Here is a 24,723-nt window from a genome sequence, read left to right as displayed (position 1 = left end):
AGATACAGAGATCACTAACAGATGCTGCTGTGTGTATTGTATTTGTGTGTGTGTGTGCCAGAAAAAGGATGAGAAGAGAGATGAATGCTATCTGAACTTTAATGACGTGGTGTATGGCACCTGTACAGAGAGACAGCATCACTACTTCCTGTGTCATATAGAGGACTGGTAAGACTCCTGTGTGTGTGATGTAGAACTGTTACACACTTGTGAGCACACACTACAGACTGGGAAATTATTAGCATTAGACATTTTGCCCACAACTTTTTCAGGCCACTCACTTTTGTTACCCATGAATCAGTAAATTAAACAAATCTCTTCTGTACAGGGATCTGGTGTTAGCTGCTTCAGCCGCTGCTATTGAGGTCGGCATCATCGCCAAACAAGAGGACAAGGTAATGATCAGTAGCACACTGCAAACCAGAGCGGCTCTCAATTGAAGTACAGTAGAGTCTGATGATTGCTGTGTGTGTTTGCAGGTGAACTGGGAGCTGTGGCTGCTAGAAGACGCCAGTAGAGCGGAGCTGCCTGTCACAGAAAACAGTGATGACACATTTCCTGTGGGTGTGGCTATAGATTACACCAGTCAGGAGGAGATTCAGCTGTGTAAGTGCTACACTTCTGCAGATGCTGAATACTGATACACTACATGTTTGTGTGACTGGAGTTATGGACAAAGTGCTGAAGCGATTGAATGCACACAGAGGAGATATTTCTGTGTTCTGCTCATACCTTTACACACTCCTTGCTGAATCTGCAAGATGTTTTTAAAGAAGAATAATCATAAATATTGCTTTAGTTTTTTTATTCTGTGCTGCCCTGATGAAGCAATGTACTGCACTTTGGTCAACTTGTGTTGTTTTTAAATGTGCTATAGAAATACATGCGTCAATAGGGTCCTATGATATCCATGCACAAGACTTAACAGAACATCTGCAGTGTGACACTGAAGTGAAGCACTTCTGAAGTTATCAATAACTTCTAAATGTTTAAAGACAGACCTACCGTGAGCTCTGAGGTTGTTAATCGATGGTTTATGCTTCTGTTGAAGTCATCAGTCCACGTTATTTCAACTTCATTGTTAAAAAAACATTTTTAAAAGTAGAATTCCTGTTGAAGAACTACACTACCCATAATCCTGAAGAGAGATCCACCAATCAGAGAATCTCTGCAGCTCCGCCCACTCCCATGATGCATTGTGAATGACACAATTGAGTCGCTCTCACTACACTCGCAAACTATTTATATATTTGTGTATAAACTTAAAATATATCGTTTCTATACTGTCAACAACTTTGAATCAATATTTTTTATATTTTTCCATTGATTTTAATTCAATTAGATCATTTGCAGTGCATCATGGGATTGTAGTTCATTCCCTCATTAAAGACGTAGAGTACACAGTCTTATACATTTGTCTTTTTGTCTGATTTTAATATTTTATTTTGCTTCAAATCAAAGATTGTAATGTTGCGATTCACTTTGGAGCTGATTGGTTTGGTTCATGGTGCACAACTCTTTATGAAATCTCAATGGAAGAAATTAAATACTTCCGAAACCAAGACGTCTGAGAAAGTGGGCATGCACTAGTGCATTGTTGAGGGCCACAACTATCACAAAGTGCTACGAACAGTCATTGATGCTTGCAGAGACGACACACAATGTTAAGAACTGAGAGAGTGTAAAGTTTTCAACAGGATCAGTTAGGGATTCTCATTTATTATTTACTCTAGTTGAATAAATGGAATACTTAAATATCTGTTATGCCGCTTCCTTGGGGAAGTACTGAAGTAAATAATAAAAAAGACCTTTTTTATGACCTTTATTTTTTTTTAAATGCTAAACTTCTTACAGAATCTGCAAGGGGTATTTAAACTTGAACATGTGCTTGAATGCCTATACTTCGGATGAAAGTGCCTGCCAAATAGAGGTGTTTAATGATGCATGCAGGCTGTTGCATTTGCTATGTTGTCTTCACCTTTAAGAAATGAAGAGAGGCCGCTTGCTTTATCTCCGTATTTCCAGCAACAACAGCCAAGTAATGACACTGTCTTCAATGAATATTATTGTAAGGTGTATTGTTGTATGATTTCAGTATTATCCAGTTTATTTGTATATTAGTTACCAAGTTTTCTGCCCCCTTCTGGCTGTTAGTTTGTGATTGTTGTGAAATGATTGCTGTGTGTGTTTGTGTTGTTCTTCAGCTGATGAGAAGAGTTGTCCTCCGGCACCGACGCTGATGCTGCTGTGTACAGATGGCGTTCTGTGTCCGTTCTCTTTACTCAACCTGAACCGCGGGGCTAAACAGCTGACTGTGAGTGCCATTGAGCTTTCTGTGGAGGGAGAGAGACCGCCGCCTGCCAGTAAGACATCATCAATATAATATCACTACACTGCTCTGAGTCAAACCTACTCACACTTGAGTTTGATTCCATGTGTGTGTCATCACACATTCCAGTGCAATATCATTCCCGAGAACACCTGTACTTTCTTTAGATAAATGTCTCTAGATGTCTAGTATGTCATTAATGCGTTTTTAACAAATAAGGTTGTCTGAGGTGATAAAATGAGAAATCTTCAAATATTTTGTTTAAAACACGTCAGGTTCTTAGAAACATAGGCGACATAGGCAGTTGCCTAGGGCAGTGATTCTCAACCTTTTTGACTCCAAGGCCCCCCATTGTTGGGGAAAATATTCGAAAGCCCCCCATGTAGGCTATTAGATTTATATATTATAAGATATACAGTTGTGCTCAAAAGTTTGCATATCCTGGCAGAAATTGTGAAATTTTGGCATTGATTTTGAAAATATGACTGATCATGCAAAAAAACTGTCTTTTATTTAAGGATAGTGATTATATGAAGCCATTTATTATCACATAGTTGTTTGGTTCCTTTTTAAATCATAATGATAACAGAAATCACCCAAATGGCCCTGATCAAAAGTTTACATACCGTTGAATGTTTGGCCTTGTTACAGACACACAAGGTGACACACACAGGTTTAAATGGCAATTAAAGGTTAATTTCCCACACCTGTGGCTTTTTAAATTGCAATTATTGTCTGTATATAAATAGTCAATGAGTTTGTTAGCTCTCACGTGGATGCACTGAGCAGGCTAGATACTGAGCCATGGGGAGCAGAAAAGAACTGTCAAGAGACCTGCGTAACAAGGTAATGGAACTTTATAAAGATAGAAAAGGATATAAAAAGATATCCAAAGCCTTGAAAATGCCAGTCAGTACTGTTCAATCACTTATTAAGAAGTGGAAAATTCAGGGATCTCTTGATACCAAGCCAAGGTCAGGTAGACCAAGAAAGATTTCAGCCACAACTGCCAGAAAAATTGTTCAGGATACAAAGAAAAACCCACAGGTAACCTCAGTAGAAATACAGGCTGCTCTGGAAAAAGACGGTGTGGTTGTTTCAAGGAGCAAATTATGACGATACTTGAACAAAAATGAACTGCATGGTCGAGTTGCCAGAAAGAAGCCAATGCCACAAATGACAACACCTTGACACGCCTCACAGCTTCTGGCACACTAATTTGGAGTGACAAGACCAAAATAGAGCTTTATGGTCACAACCATAAGCGCTATGTTTGGAGAGGGGTCAACAAGGCCTATAGTGAAAAGAATACCATCCCCACTGTGAAACATGATGGTGGCTCACTGATGTTTTGGGGGTGTGTGAGCTCTAAAGGCACGGGGAATCTTGTGAAAATTGATGGCAAGATGAATGCAGCATGTTATCAGAAAATACTGGCAGACAATTTGCATTCTTCTGCATGAAAGCTGCACATGGGACGCTCTTGGACTTTCCAGCATGACAATGACCCTAAGCACAAGGCCAAGTTGACCCTCCAGTGGTTACAGCAGAAAAAGGTGAAGGTTCTGGAGTGGCCATCACAGTCTCCTGACCTTAATATCATCGAGCCACTCTGGGGAGATCTCAAACGTGCGGTTCATGCAAGACGTCCAAAGACTTTGCATGACCTGGAGGCATTTTGCCAAGACGAATGGGCAGCTATACCACCTGCAAGAATTCGGGGCCTCATAGACAACTATTACAAAAGACTGCACGCTGTCATTGATGATAAAGGGGGCAATACACAGTATTAAGAATTAAGGGTATGCAGACTTTTGAACAGGGGTCATTTCATTTTTTTTCATTGTTGCCATGTTTTGTTTTATGATTGTGCCATTCTGTTATAACCTACAGTTGAATATGAATCCCATAAGAAATAAAAGAAATGTGTTTTGCCTGCTCACTCATGTTTTCTTTAAAAATGGTACATATATTACCAATTCTCCAAGGGTATGCAAACTTTTGAGCACAACAAAAAGGAATGTTTTTGTTTTATTCTATAAAGTACTGACAACACTTCTCCCAAATTCCAAATAAAAATATTGCAATTTAGAGCATTTCTTTGCAGAAAATGACAACTGGTCAAAATAACAAAAAAGATGCAGTGTTTTCAGACCTTGAATAATGCAAAGAAAACAAAGTTCATATTGATTTTTAAACAACACAATACTAATGTTTTAACTTTGGAAGAGTTCAGAAATCAATTTTTGGTGGAATAACCCTGATTTTAAATCACAGCTTTCATGCATCTTGGCGTGCTCTCTACCAGTCTTTCACATTGATGTTGGGTGACTTTATGCCACTCCTGGTGCAAAAATTCAAGCAGCTCGGCTTTGTTTGATGGCTTGTGGCCATCCATCTTCCTCTTGATCACATTCCAGAGGTTTTCAATGGGGTTCAGGTCTGGAGATTGGGCTGACCATGACAGGGTCTTAATCCGGTGGTCCTCCATCCACACCTTGATTGACCTGGCTGTGTGGCATGGAGCATTGTCCTGCTGGAAAAACCAATTCTCAGAGTTGGGGAATATTGTCAGAGCAGAAGGAAGCAAGTTTTCTTCCAGGATAATCTTGTATGTGGCTTGATTCATGCGTCCTTCACAAAGATGAATCTGCCTGATTCCAACTTTGTTGAAGCACCCCCAGATCACCACCGATCCTCCACCTGGGCGTCTAATGGTTAGACGGAGACCTGGAGAGGCCTTGAAGCCACAGTGTCTCGCAACCACTGTGAAATTTGGTGGAGGATCGGTGATGATCTGTTCTTTATTACTGCGTGTTTACTTGTCTTGAATAATCACTTAAGAACTTGAAACAAAGTTTACTCAAATTAGTCTTGTGTTTTTTTGGTATCAAAATTGGTATAGAGAATTGCCAAATTGCTTTCATATGTAAACTTTAAGACTATAACTGAAATATACCCCAATCATTCTAAAATACATCAATTGAATCAAGAGCTTTTGAGTCTGAATCGAATCAGGAAGTCTGTGTCAATACCCAACTCTTATAGAAACTATGTTTGTGTCACTGCATGTATAACTTGCATCGAGCCAGATTAACAATGCATGCAGAGTCAAATAAGCCTGAACCTTTTCCACTCATCTTGATAATTATGATTGTGACAGTCAGTAGGTGTTTAGATCTGCAGATTGGTCCAAATTGCTTTCATACCAGTTGCCCTGTTTTCAAAGAGACTCGTGCAGTTCAACCAAGTGAACGCCGAACCCTGACATTAAACAGACTCTGCTCTACATCGAAAGAAAAGGGCTTTAGGGAAGCGATTTGATGATTATTACCGCTTGCGCTCTCTTGCACTGATCAAATGTTTCCTGTATTTCAGAGTCGACCTTCTCAGCTCCTGCTCTGTCTGTAGCCACACCAGTCTTCTCATCTTTCCCAGCATCCTCTAACACAGCGCCACCCCAATCCACCTTTTCCTTCACGGCCCCGCCACCAGCCTCCACCTCCTCTGTGATCCTGCCCTCTGCAGCAGCAGCTCTGCCCGCAGCTCTCTCCTCTCTTTCTCCTCTGGGCTCCTCGGCTCCTTCGGTCTTCTCCCTGAACTCCACAGCGGGTAGTTTCTCCTTCAGCGCACCCAAACCCTCCTCAGACACTCCGGGAGCTTCGGCCTTCTCCTTCAGTTCCTCCTTGCTAAAGGAGGCGAGCGGTGCTCCCGTTTCCACTCCGCAGTGCCTGGCTATGGGGTCTCCCGTAATCAGCAGCTCCAAAACCCTCGCAGAGCCTGCCACACTCCCCGTCAGAATGAACCTCACCGACAGGTGAGCGCACAAACCATCCAGTGCTCATTAAAGTGATCGTTTACCCAAAAATCATTTACTCACACTCTGTGTGTTTGCAGGTTTTTCTCAGTGGAGACTCCAGCATCGGTCTCATCTGCTGCCCAGCCGTTTTCTCTGACTTCCACACCCAAACCATCATCATCATCAGAGCCCAGCAGTCAGACAGCAGCACTAATCAACATCAGCAAACCAGCTGCTCCTGCAGGTACACACCTCACATCCTGACTGATACTCACATTTACAAAGTTATGTCCTAACCAGGGACGGATTATGACTTGCAAAGGCCCCAGGGCCAATTATCTCCAAGGGCCCCCTTCCCCTCCCACCATTTATTTACATAACAACTGGCCCAAAAGTTGTTGAGCCATCGCGCAACCTTAAACCCCAGGGCCCCCCCCGTGCAGCCAAGGGCCCCTGGGCACTGGCCTCATTGGCCTGGTTGGTAATCCATCCCTGGTCCTAACCAGACGTGATGCGATATACTGTAGATTGCAGCGACAAGAAACGAGTCTGTCCACACTGAACGTGAAACTGCTGAGTATAATAGAAATCAAGAAACAGTCTACAGTATGCCATGGCCAGTGACATCTACACGTGCCAGTTTTCAGTAATAAGGTATACCGCGCTAATTATCATGCATGGTTGTGTTATTGTGGACACTTTAATATACCATGAAAAAAAATCAACATAATGTCTTTGATTTGGCTGAACGCACCGTAGATTCAATCCACAAGTCAAGATTCACAACCAGGGACCAAAATGAATCGCTTATGCCTATCTCTATAAAAAACTCTCTTCTTTATAATAACTCATTTCTGTGTTTTTTTTATATATAGAGAGATTTTTTTTTTTCTGGAGCTGACCTGCAGAAAAAGATTTCCACTGTCTATGCCCCTGTGTATATGTGTGACAATTAAAAGACTTGGATTTTGAAATGTTCAAGGTTCTTTTGGTTTTAAAAAGCACTTGTCATTAACAACAAAAAAGTTTATCTTTAAACCTGTTTGGTAATGTAATGCAGTACTGCAACAATACAGTATACCGCAATAAAAGCTTCAGTAAGTGTCACAATATGATAATTTGATACCGGAACATGCCTAGTTATCACAAAAGCTCACATTAACATTGAAGAGATGGCTTGTTTTGCTTCACCATATTGTGGCTGGTTAACTCTCATGGGGGGGACCAGCCATGATGAAATTATGGTGGCTTGACTCCATTACCAATGTGCAATAGTTAAGTAGGCTATCTACCAAAGTAAGCTTTTTAAAGTCTCTCTCTCTCTCTCTCTCTTATTTTTATATATATATATATATGTGTATATATATATATATATATATATATATATATATATATATATATATATATATATATATATATATATAAAGTCTTAGGCACATAAGATGTTTCACAAAAGCATTTGTCTTAAGATGGTTATTTATATCTTCAGCTTTAGTGTGTCAATAGGAAATATAAATGTTAGACTCCCAAACATTACTTTTGCAAATAGAAAACATTAGAATAGAAGAACAGGGAGCCCTGCAACAGATGTCATGACCCCCACAGAGCCCCCCACTGAACATTGTGTCAGTCTGAGATTACATATAAAGACAGAAGCAATTGAGACAGCCTAAATAGATAGAAGAACTGTGAAGAATTCTCCAAGAAGCTTGGAACATCCTATCTGCCAACAACCAAGAAAAACTGTGTCCAGGTGTACCTAGGAGAATTGGTGCTGTTTTAAAGGCAAAGGTGGTCAAACCGAATATTGATTTAGCTTTTTTATGTTTACTGGACTTTGTATGATATTAAGTGACAAATGAAAACTATTTATGTCATTATTTTTGAAGACATCCTCACTATGTAAAATTTTTCACAAGTGCCTAAAACATTTGCACAGTACTGTGTGTGTGTGTGTGTGTGTGTGTGTGTGTGTGTATGTATGTGTATATATATATATATATATATATATATATATATATATAAGGGCTATCAATTGATTACAATTTTTAATCGAATTAATTACATGGTGTCCCAATTAATTAATCGCATATACAAATATTTGCTGGGAAAGCCCCTCAAATAACAATAATTCAATATATAATGATGAAATTATACATGGTTATCTTTAAATATTTAAATTACATATATATAAAATAAAAAATATTCAGATAATTAAAATGCATTACATTCTTGTGGCGGAGGAGTTAAGCATTGATAAGACTACAAAAAGCAGCTTTAGAATACAATGTATTGTTTATTCGCATACATTGGCATACAGCAATCCATTTTGCAAGTGAATTTGTCAGTCAGTTCAAGATTTATAATGAGGGCTTGTTTAAGGACCCGTCAATGTACACCTGCATCAGACAGATGCTTGTGTAGCGTCTCGGGTGCGTTGCGTCATAAACATACCATTTTTAGGTCGCTGTGTCAAGTTCAATATAGTTTAATACTTAGAAGAACACATCTTGAGATCCCTTAGTTTGGATTTGTGCTCCAAGTGTTTTAAACGCAAGAACATTACGCATGTTCGTGTTGTGCTGTCTGCTGAAGGGTTGTTTTTGTTCACTGTATAAACTGCATTTCTGAAGTTTCGCTTACTGCCCACTGGAGGAAACATGTGGTACTACAAGCTTGCATTTCTAAGGAATATTCCTTATTATGGTCCGTGGAAATTGCGAGTAATTGCTTTAATTTTTTTAACGTGTTGTTTTTGTATAAAATTAACATTAAATCGACAGCCCTAAAATATATATATACACACACTGGCTGCCAAAAGTTTGTAATAATGTACAGATTTTAATTCACCAAAGTGGCATTCAACTGATCACAAAGTATAGTCAGGACATTTACTGATGTAAAGAACAGCACCATCACTATTTGAAATAAAGTCATTTTTGATCAAATCTAGACAGGCCCCATTTCCAGCAGCCAACACCTTATCCTTGAGTAATCATGATAAATTGCTAATTCGGTACTAGAAAATCACTTGCCAAAATATCAAACACAGTTGAAAGCTATTTGGTTCATTAAATGAAGCTTAACATTGTCTTTGTGTTTGTTTTTGAGTTGCCACAGTATGCAATGGACTGGCATGTCTTAAGGTCAATATTAGGTCAAAAATGGCAAAAAAGAAACATCTTTCTCTAAAAACTCGTCAGTCAATCATTGTTTTGAGGAATGAAGGCTATACAATGTATGAAATCTTCAGTTTTTTGGCAATTTCAAGCAAAGGTGTACACAACAGCCTTCAAAGACAAAGGACAACTGGCTCTAACAAGGACAGAAAGAGATGTGGAAACTAAACAAGAGGATAAGTACATCAGAGTCTCTAGTTTGGGAAATAGTAATTTTTCACGTTATTAATGTCCTGACTATACATTGTGATCAGTTGAATGACACTTTGGTGAAAAAAAAAGTACCAGTTTCGTTCCAAAAGAGCAAAATCTGTACCTTATTCCAAACTTTTGGCTGCGAGATATATATATATATCTATATATATATATATATATATATATATATATATATATATATATATATAATATAATATAATATAATATATATATATATATATATATATATATATATATATATATATATATAATACACACATACGTGTGTGTGTGTTTATGTATATGTATTTTAGGGATGCACCGAAATTTCTGCCGGCGAAAATCTTCAGCCGAAAATGCTATTTTCGGTTTTTTGTCCGAAAGAGGAAAAAAAGCTGAAAATCTGAACCAAATATGTTACTTTAAAATCAGAGATATTAACATTAAGAAAAGGCAGAGTTTTATGTGAAAAGATTTAAACTTCAGCTAATGTTTAAATATATATTGATGGGGACAAGATTGTGCTTATAACTGAGACGTGCATCAGTACAGTATGTGTGTGTGTCCACATGAACGAGCGCAGCAGCACAGAAACACTCGGAGTTTATAGAAGCACACTTTGGTGAAATTTAAAATGCAAACGCATATTCGGTTAGTATTTGCGTTTCCTAGTTGCCTATTAAAGTCTACATTCTCAAAAGTAATGAAGCGATCGCTCTCTTAAATATCAGCGCAAAGAGTGTTTTTTCCGTGCGGATCCAGAGACTGTGAGGTTGTTTAGCTTGAGCCACCATCAAATATCACGGTAAAATATCCCCACCTACTGTTCGAGCCCAGCAACACTCTAAATCGGCAGTGACGAACATGAGTCCAAGTCAACCCACTTTTGCATCCCAGTGTTTCCCGTAGGATTTATTTCAGCAGCGGTGCTGCTGTGCATGCGTCCATGAGCCTGAAATGCCGGACCTGTATTAATGCACGCCGGTGGAGTAATAGCTTAAAATGACCTTAGAATCATTATAGATGGGTTATTCATGATCGCCTTGTCATGTGTGTTTATTATTTATTGGGAGCTTTTGACACTTGAAGTGCTCAGAAAATAACTTTCACTATTTTTATAAAACATAAGCACCAATGGAAAATATAAACCTATCTAACAGAACATACGTCATCACAGGGCTCCAGACTTTCATATGCGAGCAGTGGAACTGGTGCCACCAAGTTCTACAAATGGTGGCACCAGCACCTGATTTGGTAGCAATAGTGGAAAAATAAATATTTTTTTGTCCTTAATTTTAAAAAATAAAATAATAATTAATTATATAAACTAATCAAAATTGTGACATTATTATATATTTTATTTTTGTCGCTGAAATGCACCTTAGACAGTATTGCATTGGTTTTGACTTGATGCAACAGTAGCATCTGTAAAAAAAAAAACAAACAAATAATAATAATATTTATATATAGGCCTACCTAATTTACAAGTATATTGAAATATTCTGCCTGCGATCCTACTGATTAAGTACAGTCATCTCTTTGAATTTCTGAAGACAAACAAAGCCAGTTACTTTCCTACAATGAAAGAGCAGATTCTAGAACAGATTTAACACCGAAGAAAAGCTGATTGCATGGTCCATAATAATTATGAAAAGTTGCCATAGTTCCCCCGTTAGTGTCCATAGTTTTATAGTGATATTTGTAACTAGATAAAAAAAAGTTTGTCAAGACAAACTTTGATGTTGGCTTGAGAAAGCCTACTTAACATACTTAACATGGCTCCTTGCCATCCTGAGTAAAATAAGTCAACCCTGAAGTCTCTTCGATGTTCTGGTGCAGAGATATGTGATTTGTTACTTGGTTGCTAGGTTAACCTCATCTGTTGCTAAGCAGTTACCAGGGTGATACTATTCAAGGCTCCTTGCCATCCTGAGTGAAATAAGTCAACCTGGAAGTCTCTACAATGTTCTGGTGCAGAGATATGCGATTTGTTACTTGGTTGCTAGGGTATCCCCATCTAGTTGCTAGGCAGTTACCAAGGTGATACTTAACATGGCTCCTTGCCATCCTGAGTGAAATAAGTCAACCCGGAAGTCTCTACGATGTTCTGGTGCAGAGAAACAGTGCATCCGGAAAGTATTCACAGCGCTTCACTTTTTCCACATTTTGTTATGTTACATCCTTATTCCAAAATGGATTAAATTCATTATTTTCCTCAAAATTCTACAAACAATACCCCATAATGACAACGTGAAAGAAGTTTGTTTGATATCTTTGCAAATTTATTAAAAATAAAAAACGAAAAAAATCACATGTACATAAGTATTCACAGCCTTTGCCATGACACTCAAAATTGAGCTCAGGTGCATCCTGTTTCCACTGATCATCCTTTAAGCAACAACCCTAAGCACACAGCCAAGATAACAAAGGAGTGGCTACGGGACAACTCTGTTGTCTGCTCCCCATTGAGCCTTTGCTCAATACTTTGTTGAAGCACCTTTGGCACCAATTACAGCCTCAAGTCTTTTTGAGTATGATGCTACAAGCTTGGCACACCTAATTTGGGGCAGTTTCTCCCATTCTTCTTTGCAGGACCTCTCAAGCTCCATCAGGTTGAATGGGGAGCGTCGGTGCACAGCCATTTTCAGATCTCTCCAGAGATGTTCAATCAGGTTCAAGTCTGGGCTCTGGCTGGGCCACTCAAGGACATTCACAGAGTTGTCCCGGAGCCACTCCTTTGTTATCTTGGCTGTGTGCTTGGGGTCATTGTCCTGTTGGAAGATGAACCTTCACCCCAGTCTGAGGTCCAGAGCGCTCTGGAGCAGGTTTTCATCAAGGATGTCTCTGTACATTGCTGCATTCATCTTTCCCACGATCCTGACTAGTCTCCCAGTTCCTGCCGCTGAAAAACATCCCCACAGCATGATGCTGCCACCACCATGCTTCACTGTAGGGATGGTATTGGCCAGGTGATGCGCGGTGCCTGGTTTCCTCCAGACATGATGCTTGCCATTCAGGCCAAAGAGTTCAATCTTTGTTTCTCATGGTCTGAGAGTCCTTCAGGTGCCTTTTGGCAAACTCCAGGTGGGCTGTCATGTGCCTTTTACTGAGGAGTGGCTTCCTTCTGGCCACTCTACCACACAGGCCTGATTGGTGGAGTGCTGCAGAGATGGTTGTTCTTCTGGAAGGTTCTCCTCTCTCCACAGAGAAATGCTGGAGCTCTGTCAGAGTGACCATCGGGTTCTTGGTCACCTCCCTGACTAAGGCCCTTCTCCCCGATCGCTCAGTTTGGCCAGGCGGCCAGCTCTAGGAAGAGTCCTGGTGGTTCCAAACTCCTTCCATTTACGGATAATGGAGGCCACTGTGCTCATTGGGACCTTCAATGCTGCAGACATTTTTCTGTACCCTTCCCCAGATCTGTGCCTCGATACAATCCTGTCTCGGAGGTCTACAGACAATTCCTTGGACTTCATGGCTTGGTTTGTGCTCTGACATGCAATGTTAACTGTGGGACCTTATATAGACAGGTGTGTGCCTTTCCAAATCATGTCCAATCAACTGAATTTACCACAGGTGGACTCCAATCAAGTTGTAGAAACATCTCAAGGATGATCAGTTCAAACAGGATGCACCTGAGCTCAATTTTGTATGTCATGGCAAAGGCTGTGAATACTTATGTACATGTGATTTTTTTTTTTTTTTTTTTTTTTTCGTTTTTTATTTTTAATAAATTTGCAAAGATTTCAAACAAACTTCTTTCACATTGTCATTATGGGGTATTGTTTGTAGAATTTTGAGGAAAATAATGAATTTAATCCATTTTGGAATAAGGCTGTAACATAACAAAATGTGGAAAAAGTGAAGCGCTGTGAATACTTTCCGGATGCACTGTATATGATTTGTTACTTGGTTGCTAGGGTAACCCCATCTGGTTGCTAAGCAGTTACCAGAGTGATACCAAGAAGGCTGCTTGCTGTTCTGAGTCATACAAGCCAACAATGAAGTCTACGACATTCTGATACTGAGATACCCATATAAGCGATTTTAAATGGAAGTCAGTGGGGTTTGGTTGCTAGGGTGCTCTAAATGGTTGCTAGGGCATGACTAAGTAGTTTCCATGATGATACTTGAAGACTGATTGCTTACCCAATTCAAACAAGCCAACTCTCATGTCTGTAGGACATTCTGATCAGGAGATATCCATCTAAGCCATTTTGAATGGCAGTCAATGGGTTTTGGTTGCTAGGGTGCACTAAATGGTTGCTAGGTTGTATGCAGTTGCTAGGGTGTTAAAGTGATTGAGTGAAAGAATAAAAAGAGTGGAGTGAAAAAGATAGAAAAGATAGAAAAGAGAGTGATGCAGTGATAGAAAGTATGAGTGGTGGAGTGATAATAAGTAGATTGAATCCTCTAAAGGAGTTATTACAGGGAAAAGTTTTCACACCTTGAATGGGAGTCCATTTAAAATCAGTCCTGTTCGGAAGTCTGATACAGGAATACCGGAAGTCCGATCAGTTAGAAAAGAGATAGCAACCCGAGTCAGACCAGTCTGAAAGTCTCTGGCGTGTTTGGTGTTTGTAGCTTGAAATCTCTAGGAGGAGATACAGTTTAAATTTTGGCTCAGAAGAAGAGGAATAAGCTTAAATAATATATCTTTGTCAAGCCAACATAACTAGATCACAGGTAGTCACTGGTAAAACCAAGCATGGCTCCTCACTACGATAGTAAGTAACTTCAACAAAACAAACTATGGCATTTTTGTTATGAAATGACAGAAACTATACATTTAAAACAAAATAGAAACTTTTTGAAACTGACATAATTGTAACAAATTAATTATTTAATAAGACTATACAAATATTTATTATGAATATAACACATTGCACATCTGTCAAAATACCATTGTTTTCACAGTAAGTGTTAATATAGTAAATCCAAGGTACAGTTTTTTTATGGTGGTGATGTGTGGATTGTACAGCCTTATAATTTATGTTCTGGTCAGTGTTGTTTATAAGGGTGTGCCGTCAAACATGGTTTTAAGCTCGTTAAATCACCAAGGCAAGAGACACTAAGGGTTTTCGTAGGGTTTTCCCACAGCCAAATTAAAATGAGTTTCATATCGCACACCACATTTCTCACAGCACTGTTTATAATGATTTGCCGGCGTGGGTGAGACTGCTCTGCGCTGGCGCTGCTCTGTTCATTGAGCTGGCTGATAATTGATCCGTGTAGTGACTAGTGCTGTTACTTTCTGTTTTTCCTCATATGAAACGGAAACAGACAAGTCGCATGTAATCAACAAGAGTTGGCAAACTCTGTAGTTGCACTGGTGACCTCTAAAAAATCGTAAGTCTCACTGGTGGGAAAAATGATTGCAAGATGCGATCATTTAGTCGCAGTCTGGAGCCCTATATTTCTACTACATTTGCCAAAGAAGTTATCAAAGTAAAAGACTTTTCCGCTAGAAGAGGTATCGTGTCGGGTCTCCTGCTTCTTTGTTGTGTATGTGTACACACTCATGAACAGCATTTTATGGGCTGCTATATGATGACGTCTCTGTGAATACGTGAGTGGATATGGTATGGTTCCTTTTGCTTCATACAGGTGTCCCATTTGACTGCACGCAGTATAAGCGCGCAACTGACTGGTGCTGGCAAGTGTTACGTTGTCATGGATATTAATGAACCATGTGAAATGTCAATAGATAATAGTGGCACTCATAATTCAGTAGCGCTGCTCCTGAATGCATATAGGGGAAACACTGCTGCTTGTGGTCCTCACGCAAATTTGCACTTTTCATCTGAACCTGGACCAGTGAGTGACACTCACAGATAAACTCAGTTTATTTTTCACGACTCACAACAATGTTGACAACATGGATGATGGACAGATGAAAGAAAAACTATTAGAATTGGAAGTTATGCTTTTGTCCTTTTGTTGTGTTTTCATAAGCACTTTTATTAGCACTTTGTATGGTGTGTGTGTGTGTGTGTGTGTGTATATATATATATATATATATATATATATATATACACACACACACACAGTTTAAGTCAGAAGTTTACAAGCACCTTAGTCAAATAAACTCATTTAAACTCAGTTTTTCACAATTCCTGACATTAAATCGTAGAAAACATTCCCTGTCTTGGGTCAGTTAGGATCACTACTTTATTTTAAGAATGTGAAATGTCAGAATAATAGTAGAGAGAATGATTTATTTCAGATTTTATTTCTTTCATCACATTCCCAGTGGGTCAGAAGTTTACATACACTTTGTTAGTATTTGGTAGCATTGCCTTTAAATTGTTTAACTTGGGTCAAACATTTTGGGTATCCTTCCACAAGTTTCTCACAATAAGTTGCTGGAATTTTGGCCCATTCCTCCTGACAGAACTGGTGTAACTGAGTCAGGTTTGTAGGCCTCCTTGCTTGCACATGCTTTTTCAGTTCTGCCCACAAATATTCTATCGGATTTAGGTCAGGGCTTTGTGATGGCCACTCCAATACCTTGACTATGTTGTCCTTAAGCCATTTTGCCACAACTTTGGAGGTATGCTTAGGGTCATTGTCCAGTTGGAAGACCCATTTGTGACTGAGCTTTAACTTCCTGGCTGATGTCTTGAGATGTTGCTTCAATATATCCACATAATTTTCCTTCCTCATGATGCCATCTATTTTGTGAAGTGCACCAGTCCCTCCTGCAGCAAAGCAACCCCACAACATGATGCTGCCACCCCCATGCTTCACGGTTGGGATGGTGTTCTTCGGCTTGCAAGCCTCTTCCTTTTTCCTCCAAACATAACGATGGTCATTATGGCAAAACAGTTCAATTTTTGTTTCATCAGACCAGAGGACATTTCTCCAAAAAGTAAGATCTTTGTCCCCATGTGCACTTGCAAACTGTAGTCTGGCTTTTTTATGGCTGTTTTGGAGCAGTGGCTTCTTCCTTGCTGAGCAGCCTTTCAGGTTATGTCGATTAGAGCCCGACCGATACCGATTTTAGAGAGGGTAAATTCACCGATTACAGATATGGTGGCTGATATATTTAATTTTTGAGCTGGAATGAAAACGGACCTGTTCTATGTGGATTGTTCACCGATTTTGCGCCGATATGACTATGCAAAGGTACTCGGAAGGCTGCTTTCTTAAATATTTTTATCAAAGAACATTTGACATTATTATACATTGTCAACAAATTCTTGAAATGGAACACTGAGAAAATAAAGAATAAATAAAAATACAATAAATATCTTAAAAAAACATTAGTACTGTATGTTTAGAATCAGTCAGTTGCTGACCATTTAAATAATAAATAAAAATAAAATAGCTAAATAAACATCAGTATTGTTTAGCATCGGTCAGTTGCTGACCATTTAAATAAAGAATAAATTCAAATAAAATAAATAGCTAAATAAACATCAGTACTGTTTAGTATCAGTCAAATGCTGACTATATTAATACTGGCAGTCAATTATTGGCAGGTTGTAAAACAAGAAGCATTTACACCTGCCGAGACGAGATAAACGGCGGCAGCAGTGTTACACCGTATTCTGCTATACAAGTTCAGGGGAAACTTTCAACGGTGGAAAACCAGACATTTAAATATTACATTTTATAAATGCAATGTCTGGAATTGTTTGGTTGAAGGGGACCAAACTGTGAATCCTGAACAAAACAGTTTGGTGAATACATGTTTACACCTTAGCTTCCACTCAGCTGAAGAGTAGCTACGTGGTTAGCTAGTTAGCTATAAGCTTGTTGTCACGGAGAGTAAAAGATGGACTTTATTTACTTTCTAGCATTGTGTCTCACCAACTAGGTAACAGCGTAGGGTGAAATCAACACTCAACAGACACAATCCACCTCCGCACTGTTGTCTGCTGAGCTGCAAAAAGATGCTCTGATGTTTACCTTTCAATCTGCTACGTTACTGACTGCACTGACAAACTATAGTTGGCTAACATAGCAAACAGGTGTGATAAACATGAGTGACATGGTTGTCAAGGACAGGGTTAACATTATATGAGTTAAATTGAAAAGGGAAAATGGGGTCATTGTTTATTAACTTTCTAGTATATATTTCACAAACTAGTTAGCAACTTACCGCTGAACTCCGCCCTGTCTGCAGAGCCACCGTCAGCTCAGAGTCAGCTCTGTAAACTGTGGAGTCGGAGTGCACTCTGCTGGACAAACTACGTAATGACACTAATTCTAAAGCATTGTTTTCTGCATTATATGTTCTGATAAAAGTTTTCATATCTGCGCATATCGGTAAACATTTACGGCGATACCGATATATCGGTGAAAGGCTAATATCGGCCGATATATCGGTCGGGCACTAATGTCGATATAGGACTCATTTTACTGTGGATATAGATACTTGTCTACCTGTTTCCTCCAGCATCTTCACAAAGTCCTTTGCTGTTGTTCTGGGATTGATTTGCACTTTTCGCACCAAACTACGTTCATCTCTAGGAGACAGAGTGTGTCTCCTTCCTGAGCGGTATGATGGCTGCATGGTCCCATGGTGTTTATACTTGCGTACTATTGTTTGTACAGATTAACTTGGTACTTTCAGGCATTTGGAAATTGCTCCCAAGGATGAACCAGACTTGTGGAGGTCCACAATTTTTTTTCTGAGGTCTTGGCTGATTTCTTTTGATTTTACCATGATGTCAAGCAAAGAGGCAATGAGTTTGAAGGTAGGCCTTAAAATACATCCACAGGTACACCTCTAATTCAGTACACCTCCTAACAGAAGTTAATTGGCTATAGGCATGACATAATTTTCTGGAATTTTCCAAGCTGCTCACTGTTAACTTAGTGTACATAAACTTCTGACCCACTGGAATTGTGATATAGTCAATTAAATGTGAAACAATCTGTCTGTAAACAATTGTTTGAAAAATTACTCGTGTCATGCACAAAGTAGGTCTGGAGTGGTTAAAAAATTAGTTTTAATGACTTCTAGGGATGCACCGATCCGATACCTGGATCGGTATCGGCTCCGATACTGATGTTTTTAAACGGATCGGTATCGGTCCGACAAGCCCGATCCAAATCCGATACTGTGTTTTAGTCATGTTCGTTACTGTCAAGCTCAAAAAATGACATAAAAGAACCATTACAACACAATTAAAGTAGTTCATATGACTCATACATTTTATTCAAACCCACTTGAAGATGTGCAATAGCTCTGTGAATCACAAAAGGCTGTGTTTTATAAGTAAATATATAAAATGCACACGCAGCTCCAGCGCGTTATTGAATGGCGCTGCTCTGTTTACACACACACACTCGCGGCTATATTTAGCCTTCACGTGGTGCGCAATATTTGAGCGCTACTCACGAACAACACCTCAGATGTAGATGCTCAATAGTTTGGTTCTTTTATATGCATTTAGAACGGCACCGGAGGTGCATTTGACCAGAATTTGAATAAGAAGCGAATTAAACTACTGTGAACTTTCCTACAAACAGACACATACAGAACTTCCTGGAGAGTTCAGAATATCAAAATAAAAGCGTGAGGGTTTAAAAGTTAAAGGTGTGACGGAGAGACTCACGGAGGCAGAGATATGAACAGATGCAGGGTTTATTGAACAGATGATTGAAACAGTAATGTAAACATTGTGAGTAAATCCAGTTGAGCAGAGTGGCAAACAGCAGGTAAGTAATATCCAGACAGGTTATAGACACGATGAACAGATAACTCACAACAGTCTTATGATACTTGCAGGCAATAATGAAGACACAGGTATGTTTGACATAGTAGAAAGGTCTGGAGTCTCAGAGATACTATCGATAAGAACAGACAAAGAGTGTGTGTGAAAGTGGGGTATATATGCAGTCCTTGATTAGACACTAATGATATGCAGGTGCGTGTAATCAGAGCTCAGGGGAAAGTGAACGCTGTGAGGAAGAAAGAGAGAGACCGGTGGATCCGTGACAAAAGGTGCACGATTGAGATATATTACTATTATAATAATATTTAAGTTGAATGGGTTCCAAAAAATAACTGTGTGAATGAAAAGTGAGCTGATATCTTACAACTAAATTGAACAAAAAAGAGATCTGAATCCTTTAAAGTCCAGAAACAAATGGAAAAAATTTTGCAAAAAAAAAAAAAAAAAAAACGGCTTCTTTTCTACTGATGACTTATACTGGAATTACTGTTAATTTTGCTGCTACATTATCCAGTATACTAGTTAACCGTAAAGTTTTTCTTAATAAGCTATATATTTATATTGAAATAATGTGTAGTTAGAGATTTGTGTTTCTTTACATATTAAAGAGTACACCCAATTATTTCCACACAATAATGTAAAGATATTCTAAACTGATTATGCAAAAAAAGCAACACTGGTATCAGATCGGGATCGGTCGATACTGAGATTTCCGATATCGGAATCAGATCGGAAGAGAAAAAGTGGTATCGGTGCATCCCTAATGACTTCAACCTAAGTGTATGTACACTTTTGATATCAACTGTATGTATGTGTATATATAGATATATAACATTTTCGGTTTCGGTTTTCAACTAGTGTCTCCAGAATTTTCGGTTTTGGCCAAAAATTTTCATTTCGGTGCATCACTAATGTATTTACATAAATTTAACCAGTTTAATGAGGAAAAAGGTTTATTTTTATTTACAATATATGAAGTTGGAGACACAATGGATGTGCTGATGGGGCACATTTCTATATAGTCACTTTTTTTTTTTTTTTTTTTTTTACATTTTTATTTTATTTTTTTTAATTCAATAAAAAAAAAAAATATCAATTTAGAACATGTCATTATCTCATCAAAAGAACAAAATATGCATTGAAGTGATGATAATAATATGGATGAATATTATCAGTGATAACAGATTTAGATATAGAACACAGAGGAATAAAAAAAACATCGGCAACTAGTGGCATCAAATTTAGCAGATTATCGATAGTTCCAAAAAGAAATTATCGGCACAGATTAAACGGTAAACCAATATATCAGTCTGCCTCTATTGTTTACACACACGCATGCACGCACACACATACAAAACGTGTGTTGAGTGCCATCTTGTGATTCGTATTTCCACGTACACTCCTTACATCACATCACATACGTCACATTACATTGTGTTTGGGCTTGTTTGAATCGGGATTGATTGCTTTAAGATGCGCCATTTTCCGTATTAAGTGTATGTTTCGGGAAGTAATAAGCAAAAACATGACAAAGACGCATGTTTATTGTATTCATGTGAATCTGAGTTGATTTCATACACTAATACTTACTCACCATAGTTTGGTCTCGAAGTGAAAAAAATTTCTACTACTTGGGACCTTTCGACATGGCTTTCTCATCTTTTTGATGTTTTGACCAGTTCTGATATGACTGTTGTGATTACAAATTTGCCAATTCTGATAACGGAACAGTATTGTCAGCAAATTTAAAAGTATTATTTAAGAATTGGTTGGATCAGCTATATGAATCCTAAAATCCAGATTCTATGCTTTTTAACAACACTTATTTTGTGTAGGTCAAGCAAGTGGTGATATATAATTACATAATAAACCATTACATTATTCATTTTTTTTTTTTTTTTTTTTTTTTTTTTTTGCAGGGAGTACCCCCCCACTGGCCTGATACAAGCTCAGTTCAATGAGACCTTCTATATATAACAAAAAAAGAAGTACAAAATCATGTCATAATTACTAGAAAGAAAATTGACAAAAAGATCTTAAGTAATATCTTGTGATAATAAATGCAAAATGAGAGTATAATTTTTGACTGGGAAAACAGAAGGTGTTGGTACAAACGAACACAACACAAGGGTTAAGACACCGTGTAAACCTCAAATAGTTTATTTCATTTTTTTTTTTTTGTAAACCTCAACTTATTTTTGATTTTGTTTATTATTTTTGATTTTTTTTTTTAGAGATGCAGGGTTGAGTGTCAATTGTTGTTGTGTTTTTGTAGTGATTTTACGGCCCGCTCAGGTCACTGTTCCTCCAGCTGCTGGGCAGAAAACATCCGCAGTCCTCCCACCTGCATCCAGCACTGCATCTGCGCAGGTACATCACTTTTACATGTACGTTTTCCTGTGTTTTCATAGCTGTGGTATTCTCAATGACTGATCTGAAGGATGTGTTTGTGTGTGTGTATAGGCCATGTCTGTGAAAGCTCTGGAGAAAAATCTACTGCAAAAGAAAGACTTTGATCCTGTCATGACTGGAATCTTGGAGGAGGTACAGACTGTTAACAACGTTCTCACTCATGTTTACACTGTGACATCTGTGAAATAAGCCAGTGTTGATTAGTTTGTTTTACTGGTGTGTTATGACTGTTCTGTTGTCTTTTCAGATCGGACACTTCCACAAAGAGTTGGACGAGCTGAAGTCTCGCTGTAGGAATGCCGATTTCAGGGTGGGCAGCACAGATGAGATGAGAGATCTGAGGAAAGACTCTGAGCACCTGCACGACTTTACACAGGAGATCAAAGACACCACTGAGGTACAACTCTATGAATCCCCTTAGAGGACAAGGAGGGAATTTATTTTCTGAATTAGAAATTATTTTGGCTTCCCTCACTGTACCTATATCCATCCCTTACGAATGTTAACCATCGTTTGACTACTGTAACTGTAGTTGAACTATGGCATTTGCAGTAAATCCATAATCACAAAATTGACCATGATTATGATTTTTTTTTTGTGGTATTCCTGTATCGTGAGGGAATGCAAAACGTATCGCGATAGGGAAGCAAAACGTATCATGATAGGGACACACAACATATCACGAGGGAATGCAAAACATATCGCGATGGGAACGCAAAAATATCATGAAGGAGCCAAAACGTATTGTGATTGGGATGCAAAACGTATCGCTATGGGGTGCAAAATGTTTCGCGATGGGGGTGCAAAATGTGTTGTCATGGGAGATTAAAACAAATTGTGATGGGATGCGAAACGTATCGCATGTGAGCTGAAACATATCATGATTGGGCTGTAAAACATATCGCAATGGTAACGCAATAAGTATCGTCATGGTGCGCAAAATGTATCGCGATAAGGCCACAAAAGGTATCACGATTGGAATGCAAAATGTATCGTGATGGAAACGCAATAAGTATCACAAGGGAGTGCATAAAGTATCACGATAGGGACGCAAAACGTATCGTGATGGGAGATTAAAATGAATCATGATGGGAACGCAAAACGTGTCGCGAGGGGGACGCAAAACGTATCGCGGTGGGAACGCAAAACTATTTCACAAAGTGAATGTCCTCTTTGGGGCTCTGTTCAATTCTCGCACACATTACACGAACCACAAAATACCAAATGTACCTTAGCATTACCATGATTTTGTATATGTCATCATGATATAGCTATTGTTTTTGGACATGTACCATGGTTTTATTGGAGTACCACTGTATATCTTAAACTATTATGATATTAACTTCTGATACCATAACTTGGTGTCACCACAGTACTTTTTTAACAAGAATAATTAATGTAGGTGAATCTAAATTGGTCATTAACTTCTGTAAATGTTGTTCTAGTTCTCAGTATGAGGTTATATTGGTCATTATTTCATTCTATGCCTGCAGTCTCTGCATGGAGACATCAGCGTGCTGAAGACCAGTCTGCTGGAGGGTTTTGCTGGCACTGAAGAAGCCAGAGGTCAGAATGAACTCAACAGAGATAAAGATTACCTTCAACTGCTTTACAAGAAACCACTGGACCCTCGCAGAGAGGAACAACTCAAGGTTCAATCACATCACACTCAGACATCACTGGAAACACACCCTGAACAACACTGTAGAACAACAATATTCCAGGTTATTTACACATTACAAACAGACCCTTTACATAAAGGTGGCACTACTTTTCTCTGTGGATGAACTTCTGTTACTGGTGTAATTCCTGTGGGAGTTAGCCCAATGCAAACCGAGCATTAAGGATAGTTGGGTCACATTCCAGACAAGTCAAAATTATTTACTTTAGTATTTGATTGCATGCCACAGTTGTTCCTTTAACTATACTGAAAGCTAAAAGTGTGTTTTTTGTAAACAGGAGATCCGGCGGTTGTACCAGTATGTGAAGTTTGCCATGGAGGACGTGAATGATGTTTTAGATCTGGAGTGGGAGAAACATCTGGAGAAGAAGCAGAGGTGAGCACCTGGGATTCTGTCTCACTTCAGTTCTGTCTGACACTCACTCGATGATGTGAGTGTGACTGTCAGTTTGTGTTTCTGCAGGCATATGATAGTGCCTGAGAGAGAAGCACTGTTCACCGCGCTCTCTAATAACCTGGACATCATTAACCAGCAGAAACAGCGTTTAGATCAGCTGACCAGCGACTTGCACAAACTCAAACTCTACAGACGTTCAGCAGTGTGGAGTTACCCCAGCCAGACCCCCTCAACACCCTCAATACTGAGGTGAGACTGCCCAACTGCACCAACCTCGCTTTAGCTGTCATGGTATCTACATACACACAGGATCGGTCTGTCTTCCATGTTGTTTGATTTGTGTGCCGGCACCACCCGATTACAATGATATGCCATGAAATTGTATGGAAAATCATTGGCTGCTCTTTTGTTTTTTTTTAAATACAAAAATCTCTAGAATGCATCAATACTTTTAGGGCAGAAAAAGAATAAGAAAATCTGTCCAAATACAGTCGAGTTTCTTTGGTGTTTGGACCCCTTAAGATGCATTTCAGAACTTTATAGATTTACACATTTCTAAATTCCTAAAACTAGAAATGGGTATTGCACTAACTGAAGTATATTTTTGAAAGGAACATTTCTAGTTTCAACATTATTTGTACTTCAGACATTCATTTTGTTGGACAAGAAAAATTAACTTCAGTTTTTGACCATTGAAAATGGGTAAAATTTAACAATTTATGCATAGAGCCACATTGAGAGCCCCATATCAGAATCAGAATCAGAATGAGCTTTATTGCCAAGTATGCTTACACATACAAGGAATTTGTCTTTGTGACAGGAGCTTCCAGTGTACAACCATACAAAAACAATACAAAAACAGCAGCAAGACATAGATAATAATAAAAAATAATTATACACATACGTACAGACACACACATACATACATACACACATAAACATGGGTAGTGCAAATCTAATACAATCTGTTATGTACAGTGCAAATTTTATTATTTTTTTTTCCCCAGAGGAATGATATGGCAGAAGAGGTTGGATGTGTTGGATA

At 38.7% G+C, this 24,723-nt stretch overlaps 2 protein-coding genes across 6 annotated transcripts in view; one reads left to right on the top strand and one right to left on the bottom strand.

Annotated features, from left to right (window-relative positions):
* nup214 (nucleoporin 214) overlaps positions 1-24,723 on the top strand; it is a 319,628-nt gene that overhangs the window by 8,527 nt on the left and 286,378 nt on the right. For 4 of the 5 annotated variants that reach the window (XR_007896211.1, XR_007896210.1, XM_051688934.1 and 1 more), the window contains exons 8-19: positions 62-168; positions 329-395; positions 480-606; positions 2,205-2,363; positions 5,708-6,146; positions 6,227-6,372; positions 21,464-21,558; positions 21,652-21,732; positions 21,848-21,997; positions 23,094-23,324; positions 23,560-23,657; positions 23,745-23,927. Coding sequence is in view for 3 of the 5 variants with exons in the window: in XM_051688934.1 (XP_051544894.1) it covers positions 62-168; positions 329-395; positions 480-606; positions 2,205-2,363; positions 5,708-6,146; positions 6,227-6,372; positions 21,464-21,558; positions 21,652-21,732; positions 21,848-21,997; positions 23,094-23,324; positions 23,560-23,657; positions 23,745-23,927 (1,883 nt within the window). In the remaining 2 variants the exon portion in view is untranslated. The remainder of the gene's footprint in view (positions 1-61; positions 169-328; positions 396-479; positions 607-2,204; positions 2,364-5,707; positions 6,147-6,226; positions 6,373-21,463; positions 21,559-21,651; positions 21,733-21,847; positions 21,998-23,093; positions 23,325-23,559; positions 23,658-23,744; positions 23,928-24,723) is intronic. The other variant, XM_051688949.1, reaches the window with a different exon arrangement.
* Positions 1-24,723, bottom strand: part of fam78ab (family with sequence similarity 78 member Ab) — a 432,829-nt gene that overhangs the window by 322,377 nt on the left and 85,729 nt on the right. The gene's annotated exons all lie outside the window — the stretch shown is intronic.

This window comes from Myxocyprinus asiaticus, chromosome 4 (genome assembly GCF_019703515.2).
Source record: "Myxocyprinus asiaticus isolate MX2 ecotype Aquarium Trade chromosome 4, UBuf_Myxa_2, whole genome shotgun sequence".
Classification (NCBI taxonomy): domain Eukaryota; kingdom Metazoa; phylum Chordata; class Actinopteri; order Cypriniformes; family Catostomidae; genus Myxocyprinus; species Myxocyprinus asiaticus.
The sequence above is the reverse complement of the archived record's forward strand: the minus strand, read 5'-3'. Positions and strand labels throughout refer to the sequence as shown.